Source organism: Meleagris gallopavo, chromosome Z (genome assembly GCF_000146605.3).
Source record: "Meleagris gallopavo isolate NT-WF06-2002-E0010 breed Aviagen turkey brand Nicholas breeding stock chromosome Z, Turkey_5.1, whole genome shotgun sequence".
Taxonomy (NCBI): Eukaryota; Metazoa; Chordata; class Aves; order Galliformes; family Phasianidae; genus Meleagris; species Meleagris gallopavo.
This window is the reverse complement of record NC_015041.2, coordinates 22,518,896-22,532,767: the sequence shown is the minus strand read 5'-3', so window position 1 is coordinate 22,532,767 and position 13,872 is coordinate 22,518,896. Positions and strand designations below refer to the sequence as shown.

Below are 13,872 nucleotides of genomic sequence, written 5' to 3'. Positions count from 1 at the left end.
TCTTGAAGGACGTGGATGATCTAGGATGGCTGCAGATGAGAATTTTCTCACTAATTATTTAAGGTAGATGTGTATAGAGCGGTAGAAGGACTCACTGACAGCAGCTCTGTGGAGGAGAACTTAGACATGACTCAGTAGTGTGCACTTTCAGCCCAGAAGGCAAACAGTATCCTGGGTTGCATCAAAAGAGAGGTGTCAGCAGGGAGAGGGTTAGATGTTAAGAGGAAACTCTTTACTTGGAGGACAGTGAGGCACTGGCACCCAGAGGTGAGGCTGCCCAGAGGAGCTGTAGATGCCTCATCTCTGGAGGAATTCAAAGCCAGACTGGATGGGGCCCTGGGCAGGCTGATCTGGAGGGTGGAATCCCTGCCCATAGCAGGGGGATTGGAACTGGATAGTCTTTAAGGTCACTTTCAACCCAAGCCATTCTGTGTAAAATAATCTTGAATTCCTCTTCTACTTATGGGTAATAGAGAAAAGGATGGCATTTCTGTGATCTTAACATTTTTCACTACTTCTGAAGAAAGGGATGCACAAAACATTTATCTGTGAGAAACATGCTTGCCCTCCGTGGAACAAACAATAAGAGGGAAGAGAGATTTCCCTCTTAAAAACAAGATTTGCTTGAGTTTATCTTGTAAATCCTCCATCCTTAGGAACATAGATTGTAGAGCAGCATTCTCTTACTTAATCTGTTTACTGCTGTTGTAATATCTTTACGTACTTTCAGATTTTGGAATACCTCATATGCAGAATGCCCTACAGTGGTTGGGTGACCTATTTTTTTATTAGTTATCTGGCCTGCATATCTCAGTCCTTATTTTTAGAAATGTTCTACTGGGAATAGATAAATACTTTTGTTCGTGCCATTTTGTTTTCAGAGTTGCTGAATTTCCATGTTGTAATTCTGTAGACAGGAACATCAGCAGCATGGAGTTTGGGCTTGACTTGCTCTGACGGCAGCTTGATCCATGCTGGGAGTTATTACAGGGTTTATCATATCCCTGTCTCTCTTACATTGCAGTATGCAGATTCAGTGTAGAGACTGAATTGTTGAATCCATTAGGAACAACATGGCCTGCAAGGTAGCTTAGGGAACAGCCTGCAGATGCTGAAGTTTTTTTTTCCAGCTGTTTTTCTGAGGATTTCTGCCATACATTTTCTTATTTCCGTTTTTGTATGTGAGCACCTGTTCAGTTTGAGCATCTCCATTTAGTTGTCCTTATTAGTAAACCAAACCAAAGGCAAGCTGCAGGCGATAGCTTAACAATAGGAGATGAGGGAAGGAGTGAGTATAACTGCAAGGTGCTGAAGTTGCATAGGCTAACAGTTCATGCACCAGGTAACTTGGAAACTGTAGATTTCAAAAATAGAGTGTAATATACAACTTAAGAACACAGTAGTTGCTTTCTTCTTTCTGGCTTTTAAAGTCTTAGTATTTACAGAGGGAAATTTTGCTTGTTCTTTATGCACTATTCAACATGTGCTTGTCTGACCTTTTTTCTTCATAAAGGTTCCGTTTGTTTATGTATTTGTAACCATAAAATCATTTTATTTTAATTAAAAACGACTGTTGCTTGGCTTTTTATAGTTTTTTTTTTTAAACAAAAAGATGCTCTGAGTTTGTACTGTTCTCAGCTCACGAGGCAGAGGAGTCTGTGCGGGCAAGTAAAAGAAATGTTCCAGTTCCTTGCTCTGCACTTTTTAATGGATTCTTTGTTTTCAGATTCTGCATCAGCCTTTTCTGCAGGTTGCTAGGGCCATTTGAAAGTCAATATTGTGGGAAGTGGTTAGAGAATGTGGTGAACACAGCAGAGGTTGGATGCATAACATATAGCTGTACTGGGAAAGTTAGTTAAGAGAGCTGAGGGATACACTGTGAAATGAGATTGTCTGATAGTAATTAATGCGTGCAACTAACAGCTGTTTACAGACTCTATCTAAAATCATGATTCTAATAGTTTAAAGATTTCTGCTATAACTTGTGTTTCTTCCTTTGGGACCAGTTGTATGTGCTGAATCTAGTAATTATAAAATTGTTTGTTGCCTCATTTTGGAAAAAGAGGATTAATATTGCAAGCTTTGAGGCTGTACTACCTACCAGTCGCTGCACAGAAATAAACCTCTTCCTCTTAAGAAGTTTCACTGGAATGTTTGACTCACAGGAAGAAACTGAGAGTGTTCAATGGGCAAAATATTTGGTCTTTCAGATCAAATTTGCCATCAACACATACAGTGTTAATAATCATGGACTGTTCAAGTTACAAAGAAAAAAATCACAGTGAAGGAACTCGATGTCTTCAATTGTATAAGGCTGACTAGTAATAGCTCTGCATTCTTTGAGCTACTTTTCTAATATTAATTTTAAAATAATGTTAGGAATGCCAGCTATTGCCTTTAAAGCAAAATTTGACCCAATCACTTTAAAAGGCAGCAATTTTTATGCCCTATTTCAGGCAGTGACTGTTGCAGGAAATGAAATAATCCATGCTGTGCTGATGTAAGTAAACGAAAGTAACTGTGGATCTGGAATTCAAGACTAATGAGAATTTCCTAATTAGACAGATCTCAATATGGTGATCCACTAAAACTGCCATATTGGTTTTGTATTGGTTTTGACTGGACTTGGACAAAAAACATGTAAAAATGTTCTCTGAAAACAAACCCAAAGTCTTGTGACTGGATTAATTCCAATGGCCTCTGTTACTGTACCACATGCTCCTGTTTCTGTCCAAATTAGGCCATTTCTGTCTCTCGCGTCCCAAGAGCATGCCGTGCTTGCAGGGGACTCTCCTAACCAGTGATGATCTAAAATGGAATAATTCCAAGAGCAAGTTCTCCCGAAGTGGCCTTCAGCCTGCAGAAGGCTCGGTTGATGGCGCTGAGTGATGGTGCGCTGCTGCAGGCAGCGGTGGAACCCATGGGCTGGCTGGGTGTGTTTAAGTCAACTTCAATCCCTGGGAACCGGTTTTTCGGTGCAGCAAGGAAACACACCCCAGGCAAACCAGAGGGCACCTCCCTCTGCACGGTTGCATGGGGCCCCTTCCTGCAGGTGGGGAGAAGAGGAGCTGACAGCCACAATGAAAGGACTGAGCCACCTGTTTCGTGTCAGGGAGGACACAGTGCATGGAGATGCAGCAGCCAACCATAACAGCTGTGAGTGTGTGGGGAATAATGCCAGGTCTAGCTTTCACTCAGCAGCCCAGTGTTTCCTGTAGGGAAATTTGGAGCTGTAGATGTGAGATCACGATTTGGGGTTTGATGCATCTGTCTTGCAAGAGGCTGGCCTGCCTGGCACTCTGCTTTAAGTGCGCTCCTGCAGTTCTCTGAATGGGTTCATTGGGGTTAGCCACATGCTTGAGCTCAGGCATATGGAAAGTTTCACAACCAAGTCACGCTTCTGTGCTGGAGGGGAGCACGCAGCACTTGGAGGAAGTTCTGGTCTCATTGCACACAGTGGTGTGACTCACTCTGATGGCAGACTTGAGACTGCAAACTGGTCTCTTACAGAACAGTCTGCTATGGCGTGGGCTGCAGATAGTGAAAACTGGTTATTTGTGGAAACTGAACAGTAATTATTAAGTCCTACTGTGACCGTGTCCTGTGATTTCAATGTGATAATCACTGAAATCTGTTCTGGGTCATGCTTCCTATTTCCAGTCTTGCAAAAAGGGTAGGTAAAGATAAGCAATGAATGAAATATCACTGTTGGATGCAGTAGGCAATCTCCTCATGACTTCTTTGAAATCGAAAAAGGATTGTTTTATCAAAACATTCTTGTGACTTTACAAAACCTCTATGCTAGTCATTTTGTTTATGATAACAAACATAAAAATGTCAGTAGGTTATTGAAAGAGAAAATGTTACCATGCCAATAAGTATAATTAATTTTTAGGAACGGTAGGATGAAAATACTTCAAATGTATTTGTTGATATTTTTGTGTTTTCTGTAAAATTCCTCAGCCAATTCAGATTTCTGTTTTTTTCATGTTCTTTTCAAGATACTGACACATTCATTCATTGTGAATATTACAAAAAAAATTTAAAAATAGGGGAAAACATGGAAAGATTTAGTGTTTAGACCCCTTGTAAACTTTTCTATGAGCACTGATTCCACTGGTTCACTTTCTGACTTCAGTTGATATCCTTTGTTGTTCTACTACTCGTAAATGGATCAAAGCCCCTTACAGTAAAATAAGACATGAATGTAAAGAAATTAAAATTGAAAATGTTTCAAAATCTGACTTTCTGTAAGGGGGACTTCCTGTTTTCTGGTCAGTAAGGCAGTTCACATTTTCTGCATCGTTTCACTTCCTTGTCCTTCTAAAAGAGGAGACAGACTGGGATATTCAGCACATTAAACTGCAATTACAATACAACTAGACTAAATTCTAATATGTATTCTGTCCCTATGAAGGAAGTCAGCTGACAAAATTAGTATTTTTGGTTAGCTCAAAAGTAAAAGTGAAAATAAAATGCAACTATTTTAATGAAAACCGCAGGGCATTCAGTCAAACTGCTTGGGAGAGGCCAAGGAAATGACCCCTCAGAAAAGACCGAAGGTGCAAAAGGGTGGCAGATGGCTGCTAGTGCTTGAAAATCAAGTGAGGGTAATAATGCAAGGACTGCCAAATTCTGGATGTTGCAGCTTAAGAAGAAATCTTCCATAAATCTATAGTCTGAGAGCTCTCTGCTCTTGTAATTTCATGCATGAAAATAAATCGTTTTGCAAAAGCAGTAGAAGACTGTGCGTAAAGTGAGCACAGTAGTGTACTTAAACTGCTGCTGTTCCTAAGTCCCAAATTAGGATGTATTAAGAGAGAGAGGCTGTAAAGAAACATCATGTCCTGAGCAAACAAAAAGTCTCATTTTAAAAACGTGCATCCAGTTCATACTTCCAAACAAGAGAGGAGAGATCGCTAATTGATTCTTTGTCAGAGCTAAAACAAAACTCTCCTTACTGCATCAGTGCAGTAACAAAGCACTGCTTTTTCTTGTTTCCTGAAGGCAGTAAGCTACAAAGGTTATTCCTGAATGCCCTGGAATGCAACAGTGCTCATCTTTGCATCTACATGTTTTACATCTTCATTGAAGTGTTCACCAGCAGCCATGGGAATGAATGTGGCCAAACTAATTGCAGTTATTGGTGCCCAAAGTCCTGTTTCCATGCTTGATTTGAACAAGACCTCCTGCAACCACTGGTTTACCATGGTTGGAGTCAAAGCAATGGAAAAAATTCTTTCTGGATGTACAGTATAAAAACTATGAGTGAAGCATTTATTCTCATCTATTTCCTTTGGGTCTTTTGTTAGCCACTGTTAGAAGCAGAATATTGGAACAAAGGGACTCTTGCCCAGACTGGGCAAAATTTTGTAATAAAATGCTGCTATTCGATATGAAAGTTGGCTATTTCTTTTAATGCTTGAAATCTAATGCTAAGGTCTATAAAACATTACTATTTAACTATTCTTGTCCAGTGGTGCATTTTTATTTGTGACTGCTTTCTCATTTTGTAAAAGAAAATCTGTCCTGTGATTACAAGAGAATCTGGGAGGATGCTTCTGTTGTATGAGGTACTTGCATAACGTCATACAGTAGGAAAACTGGAAAGAGTTTTGGAACCATCCAGTTTAATTTTTAGTTGTTTGAACAATGCTACTGTGTTTATTCCATTGAGATTATAATCGTAAATAATGTACAGGATTCAATTAAGTGAATGCCACACCAATTTTCTGTGGTATTTTCTCCAGTCATACAGCCACGAGCTATATCTCGTTAGATGTTAATAAATTTAGATGGGAGACCCCAAGGAACTAATTGCTGCTGCAATTTCTAGTTCATCAGAGAGTGCTGCTTTCTTTGTTGGTATCATTAGACAAGTGGCCTTCCAGCTTTCAGGCCAAAATATTCTAGATATCCAAGTGATTAACTTCTTGAGTATGATATGCTACTAAATTAAGAATATCTTATTGCATTTGATACCCTCATTTCTCCCAAGTGCTGAATTAAAAATTAAGGCAGAAATTTGCTGGTGGAGAAATAGTCTGATCTCTAAGTTAGCTTAACTGGTTGTCAGACACTGGAATTTTATTTTCCAACTTAATATTAAAAATTTTGCTACAGTGGTCCAAATGTATGCTGCATCTACTTTGGTCAACCAAATAGATGTTCATTTTTTTCATTAAGGCATTAAAACCAGGTCCTGGCTTAATAGTAAATCCCTCCCCTCCCCTCCTCTCCTCTTCTCTCCTCTTCTCTTTTTTTTTTTTTAATCCTCTATACCACTTGTTCTCAGCTGAAGCATATCATTTTGTCATTGCTATGCATTTTTATGTATTTTGGTGGTATGCTTTGTTGTAAAATAGTGATTTTTCCAAGAATAGAACCTAAGTGCTGCAGTTCATACTGTTCACTGTTGGGCTTATAAAAGGCATTGAGACTCATTTAGATGACAAGAACTTCACAAATGAACCTCTGTTCCTGTGAGCAGAGTAAATAATAATAGCCTGTGATGTGAAAAGCCCACTTCTGTTCGCACTCAAAAGTTGAGAAACATGAGCCAGGTATCTCTAGAAGGAAGAAGTACAGTCCTGAAATGTTTCTTTGATGAGAAAAAGAGTGATTCACAGAATGTGTGAAATGAGGACAAATACCAGAAGGTAAGAATAATATCTGTCCCTTGAATTTGGTATGGCTATTCTTTTTGTAATATGTATATATTTTTTGCATGTGCCATGCCTTTCCACAGTATTGCCAAATGAGAGAGAATTTCAGCATGCAGCTAAAATGAACAATTTGGAAACCATGGAAAAGCTGTTTAAGAAGAATCTTAATATAAACGCTGTGGATACTGTGAGTACAGTATATCAGAAATGTGATGCCTGTGGGGTTGCATGGCGGAAGCCCAGGGTGCTGGTGCTGAACAAGTCCCCTTCTTGAATGTGGTTAAGCAGTGTTCCACATGTCCAGTGCGGGCTCAAGTGTTTCACACAGCATAACTCTCAGGTTGTTTAATTTAAGGACTTCCGAATAGCGGTCACTTCTCTAATATGGACTGTCTTCCTGTATAATTAATTCCTTGAGTTTTCCATCTTTCAGAGTGAGAAGACTTAACCCCACAGTCACTCAGAATGAATTTGTGCTGTTAACACCACAGACTTCAAATGGTGGTGTAAAGCATTATTGCTCAGTGAAGCACAGAAGCGTTCTACCATGGCTTCTGCTTGCAGGTTGAGATCAGAATTCAGATTTGCCATAAATAGACAAAAAAGCATTTCTTACACTGACAGAATCTAAGGACTTGAAGTTCACAGTGATAAAAATAAAGTGCTACGCATCAGCAGTGCAATGGTCTTGATATTTATCTGAGAGCTGCAGAGAACTGGAAGCTCTCTGTAGCTATCTACAAGTCCTCTGCCCATGCATGCCCTCACTTTACTAACTCATGGAAGCAAAAACCCTATTGCCCAAGCTCACAAGCATTTTTCCCTACTAGGGGATTGAGGAGAATATAGAGCTGTATTCCTAGTTTTCTTTGTGAAAAAGAGAAGGAGACAAAGACTTCTTTGGGGTAATCTTCTCCAGAAGAATGACAGCATTCCCATCCATTAAATACTTCTATAAATACAGGTGACCACAGAACCCAGCCACTCCTTTTTGATTTCTAGAATTCAGGAAATTGAATGAAATACTGTTCCAGTCCAGTACTCTGAATCTTCACTCTCGTTCTTAACTCAGGTTTATAGTATGAGATTTACTAGCAGAGCTGCTTGGCTGTTGTGCATTGACTGATGCTCCTAGTAGGGATTTAGTTCATGCTGGCAAAGCAGTTCTTGCTTTTCTGTTGATTTTTTCCACTCCCTGTACTTCCAAGCCAAATAAGCAAGTCTGCCAAAAGCCGAGTTCTGCTGATAAAACTATTTCTGTGTAAGAAGCTTTTCCTGGCACAAATCCCACCTGTTTGTCTTTAACTTTTGTAGCTGTGGGTGAAGAGCTATAAATGAAACAGCTGATCTGCATAGAACAAATCCAAACTGACTTTTAAAATTAATTGGTTAAGTCACATATGGAAACTCTAAGTGAATTACGTTAAACGCAATTATGGTCACTGTAATTAAAGGGAAATTCTTTCCACTGAGGTTTAATTCATTTTAACCAATCCCTTTTAAGTCAGTTACTGTAATGAAAAATTGTTTCTGATAAACCTTGCACTGATTCACCTATTAAAAATTACTCACTGTTTGCAAGGTAGGAGACTTTATTTGCATAAGTAATGTCTCATTCTGTGAAGGTGACTCAATAGTGAGAGAGGGAGGAATCCTGTCATGTGTTACAGGCATACAGAATAAAGCAAGGAAAATATGAAAAGTGGAGATAATTGTGTAAATGCAGACCTCAAATCTTCATATTGAATTGTGTAACAAAGATGTTTCAGGCATTGCATATATCTCCTCTAGGCAGTGTGTGATTACTTAGCTCCAGTCTGACAGTGCATTTCGGAGGAGGGGTTGTGTTGCCATATACAATAACTTCAGTAAATAAACCATTCTGGTTCTCTATGAAATTTGTATGATCAATGTGTAAGTGATCTCCAAAGGAAGAAAAATACCAAGACCAATGTAGACCAAGCTGCAGGGGGAGCTATGCAAATGTATATGTATGCTAACCTATAACTATAATTATTTATAATCAAATAATTCAGAAATCCTGATATTTGCAATAAAAAGAACATCATTACAGATCTGATAGCCAAAGCTTTGCTTATTGCAGTTGAAGCGCACTGCACTGCATTTTGCTGTTGCAGGAAGTCATACGTCTGCAGTGGATTTTCTGCTCCATCACAAAGCTAGAGTTGATATGGCAGATCAGGTAAGTTCCCCTGTATCTGTGGCAGCTTCATATTCAACCACACTTGTATAGGATTAATTTAATAGCCAACTGTATATCAAAACAAACTCTGAAAATAAAAATTAGATCTGGGTATCAGTGGGATTCCAGAGAATGACTGCTTGCATTCTCTCCCTCCATTCTTTTGTGAGTGAACAGCTTAATGCAGAACTGTCAGCTACTCTGCACCCTCCAGGACTTGAAGAGCTGAGCAGTGTATGGTTCAGCTTTTCTTTGGGCCCGATGGGGATTCATAGTGCAGGATTTGATTCAGATGTTAAAATCAAATGTATGATATGTTATAATAATCAGACTGTGCAAGCTAGGAGTTTTCCAGTGAACTGTAATTTGTTTCCAGAGAACTTATTTGTTCAGTTATTTACTTACCTATCTTTGTAGTTCATCCTGATTAATGAATTCTGAGTAATGAAATCAGATGAGTCATTCACCATTATTTTTTTCCTGCTTGCCTCTCTCTCCTTACCCTGTATATGCTGCAGTGTTTACACTGTGAGAAAGAAAAAATCCAAGCCGGAGGAGTGGGCAGAAGGGAGAAAGTTTCCTTGTTACTCTGTGTTGGAAAAGAAACAAGATACAAGAAATAAGATGTGAGAGACTGTGCAAGCATGTCGTTTTGGCATTTGTTCAGCTGAGCAGGAAAGCCGCCTACTGTCTGTCTCTGTTCCAGTAGCTCAGGTTCATGGCCTTGTGCTGCCCAGCCAGTGAATAATCACATACAGAATGAAGGCACTGCTTCTCTGTGGAAAACTTTTTCAGTGACTCTCTCCTACTTTTGTTGAGGCAGTAAGCTGCTTCAAAGTGTAATTATAGGTCTTTTACTGTCTGGTAGGATGCATTGAAGTCAGTTAAGACCATAAAATTATTTGACAGTGATTCATGAACTTTTTGGCAACTGATTTGATATTGCAGTGGGTACACATTAGAGTGAGCATACTTGGACTTTAGTTTTTACTCCATTTTAGTTTCTGACTTCTTTTTATACTAACGCAGGATTGTAAACATTCTTAACATAATACAAAAAGTAAGCTGATAAAAAACATGCAGTAGTGGTTTTACTCGCATTCTCTTCCACCAACGGTGCATGTTTTACTATCCAGCTACTCGGCCTGGCCTCTGACTTGGAATTTCTGAAGGCCAGTCTTGCTAGTGCAGGCTGAAGCAAAGAAGGCATTCACTGCCTCAGTCTTTTCACCATTCTCTGTCTCAATTCAGCAAAAGTCCCATTTCCCTAGTCTTCCTTTTGTCCTTGAGGTATTTCTGGAAAACCTTTTTGTTGCCCTTGACATCCCTGGCCAGATTCAATTCCAATTAAATACACAAGTGTGTTTAGCCAAAGCAAGATTCATGACTGCAACATTTTTTTCTATAGTAGTCTTAGATGAGTTATTGTATTTCTGTGTTGTTTTTACATAGTAGATGAAGTAGGTATGATGCCTCTGACGTTCTACAGGACCTCTTGTAAGACCTCTTGTAAGACCTATGGATAAGGCTTGGATTACAGATAGGAGTCAACCTACTGATTCCTCATTTATGGGCGAGAAACTGGGAAAAGATTATAGCTGTGAAAGGATTGCCTTGCTCCCTTTTGCCACCTTTAGGTTCTTCTGACTCTATCTAAGGGTTCAGGTGCTTTTAAGCTAGATTTTGAATGTCTTCTGAGTTTTCTTCTGAGTGCTTACACTCAGCATGTAGCAGAACAAGTTATGATTTATAATGCTGCACCTGGATGCAGAATACACAGAAACAGGAAGAGAAGTGGAAACACTAAAGAGTAGAACTATGACCAAAATGGGAGACAAAGAGGATTCACTAGCTGAAAGGTGCATGTCTTTTTCTTTTGGCTCTAAGACATTAATGACAGGAAGAGTTGTTTGCTTGTTTCATTGGCTGTTTTTCTGAAAGAAAAGAATTCTTAAGAGTAATTTGAAAGAAGAACTAACTGGAAAATCACGGTGATTCATGGAAATGCTCTTCTTATGTATTATTACCTGAAATGTCATCTACTGCACCCAGAGCTAACTACTTAAGGTCATTAGTCAGTTTTTGGAGATAAACTTTTCAGGAATTGCTTCATTTCACAACAGGATTAATCCTTCTCAGGAGATGCCAGATCTTCTGCCAAGGAGAGAGACAGCCTGAACTTTTAGTGTAATTTAAGTGAGGTGAATTCCAATCATACTGTCAGGTGATAGTGCTGATCTTCTAGAGCCTGTGGAGCAAAACCAACTCAAACACTATATTAATCAAAAAGATTAAAATAAATTTGACAGAAGGGATTTTGTTTGGTAATTTCTGCCTTTTTCTTTATTTATTTATTAAAAGCATGGCCTGACAGTGATCCATCTTGCAGCTTGGACTGGAAGTCTAGATATAATGAAGAAATTAGTTAAAGCTGGCGCTGATCAAAGAGCTAAGAATGAGGTGAGTTGATGACAGGTTTTTACCAACTCTAATTATATTGATGGTGGGTGATGATCAAACCTGCACTTATAGACATGCTTGTGGTTTTTCAGGAAGAAATGAATGCACTGCACTTTGCAGCACAGAACAACAGTGTTAAAATAATTGATTATTTTCTCCAAGACCTTCATCTGACTGACTTGAACAAGCCTGATCGGGTACAGTGTGTACTTTTCTGCTTTCTTTAATGTCATGAGGAAACTGTTGTGGGCAAAACAATCTCAACTTTGACTTTTCAATGAATTTAAATTTATTGCAACTTACATAAAGTTTTCATTACCTGTTTTGGGTACTGAGAAATAAATAAGACACATGGCCAGACAAGCACATAGAGAAAGCACCTTTCCTCCCTGTTTGCTGGTCTCAGCTGAACTCCAGTCACCTCTCCTCCCCTACTCCTTTGCTTTCCTCGTACGTGACCTTCAGGCCCATTAGTGAGCCAGTTGGAGACAGGTTGGAGTGAATCCACAGAATTCTTCTTTATTGCTAATTCTGTTTTCTTCTCTTTTCCTCTTTTCTTATCAAGGTTTCCTCCATGGGTTGCATGGCTGCTCTGGGAGTGCACCTCATGCATCTTCTCCCTCGTGCCCTCTTATGTCTGCTATGTCCTCTCCTGTTTTCTCTGGTATCTCCGTATGCACTTTGCCTGTAGCAGTGTCTGCTATTTCTTTTCTACTTTGCAGAGGTACCATGAGCTCCTCTGATGGGTTCAGTACTAGCACATGGTTTTGTCCCTGAGGAGATTGCTGGAAGCTGTTGTGATCAGCATGAGGTTATCACTGAACTCCTCTCACGTAGTTCATCCTTGCCACCCTCCCACGCTGTGCCCCCTAAACCTGCCAGCTATGGCAGACATGGGCATTTTTCACCAGTGGAGGGCATGAGACAATGTACAGCCATTCTACAGAGCTGCACCAACTCTTCAGCAGTACCAAGGCCTTGTCCTCGTCGTGGTTAGTTATGCTAGTGGTTTTCCTTCCCATTATCCTGGAATCTCACTTTGAGGACTTACTTAGCTAAGTAGGATATCTTATCCCCATGTAAGGAAAAAATATTCTCTTGGGATCTGCCACCAAAAGAGCAAAGCTCCCCCCTCCTCTTTGTTGAGTCTTGAGTTTTATTGACCAGATTGTACAGAGCTCTGAACTCTGTCTACACATGACAAAGCTGACATTAACAAGAGTTTGTTAAGCAAAACAAACCTCTGTGTTTTAGAATCTTAGAATTCTTCTCTATATTGAGGCTATTTCAGAAGTGTCAAACATTTTCATTTGCTTAGGTATTTAATACAGGCCACTCTTGTGTAGCATTTGCGATTGGTCTCACCGTCTGACCAGTGGCATTATTTTATGTCAGGGTAACTTTCCACAATTGAGCTGTAAACAGCTGGAAAAGGTTTTGTTAATTTTAACAAAATTCAGAGTAATTCAGAATATTTTGAGCACATTTTATACCTCATTTGCTATCACTTCCAATCAGTTTTCATATATTTTCTTCAGAATATGAAAGATGTTTTTTTTTTACACTACATAATTTCTGCTTTTTAAAAAAATCTTAACTTTTCATGTGTGTACCTGTGATATAGAAATGTTTCTTGTATATACCTACTTTTTTGTCATATATAAATATTCATGGAGAACAACATGCACATATGTATGCCATATATCTGGTAACTGGAAGGAGGCTATTTTTCTTTTCTGTAACAATGTATTCCTTTCCAAACTGTTTTCTAGAAAGGCAGAAAGCCATTTCTTCTAGCAGCAGAAAGAGGCCATGCTGACATGATAAATAATCTGATAGCCCTAAATCTGTTCACGACTGAAAAAGATAAGGTAGTGGTTTCTTTATTTGCTTTATTTCTTTATTTGGTGGGACATTACTTCGTTTTGATATAGTTAACTACACAACTAAGCGATGTGAACAAGATGTGCCATGGTGCTGACAGTGATATATATTGGACCGACAACAGTTGACGGTTTTTCAGTAATTAAGGAAGGAAAATGGAACTTCTGGCCTTGTTGCTGGGTATCTTTTTCATATACATCAATAATTCCTGCAAAGCAAGGCTGATGGAAGAAGAGGGGCAGTCTGGGCTGGAGGTGCCACACTCTGCACTGGCAGATTAAGTTCTCCAGTTCTTGCTGCTCTGCTCAGCTGCACCGCTGCAGAATCCCACATGACTAACATTAAGGGTCTTGGAATATTTCAGTAGATAAGCTCTGATGGGGATTTTTCAGAAATGCCTGAATCTGACTGAATTTGCTTTTGGCACTACATTTTAAGGTGGCTTGGCTAACTACCTTTAAATTTCCTTACTCCTTACACTGTTATCTGTGGAATAAGCATGTTAGCATTTCTCTGCCTCTGTGACATTGCTAGGGTAAAAACATGTTGTAGTCCCCATCCTTGTAGGAACCAAAGCCCAAAGTTTTCTTCTGATTCAGTCTTTAAGAGTTAGAAGTTTAGGTAACTTTTTTTCTTTCTTTCTCTCTCTCTTTTTTTTTT

General features: G+C 39.2%; 1 protein-coding gene across 1 annotated transcript; it reads left to right on the top strand.

Annotated features, from left to right (window-relative positions):
• Nucleotides 1-2,978: 2,978 nt before the first annotated feature.
• LOC104914969 (ankyrin repeat and death domain-containing protein 1B-like) lies at nt 2,979-13,798 on the top strand. Its single transcript, XM_010725553.3, has 6 exons — nt 2,979-3,156; nt 6,749-6,852; nt 8,770-8,868; nt 11,230-11,328; nt 11,421-11,525; nt 13,101-13,798. The coding sequence occupies exons 1-6, from the start codon at nt 3,081-3,083 to the stop codon at nt 13,260-13,262; spliced, it is 645 nt and encodes a 214-aa protein (XP_010723855.1). The 5' UTR covers nt 2,979-3,080; the 3' UTR covers nt 13,263-13,798.
• Nucleotides 13,799-13,872: the final 74 nt, after the last annotated feature.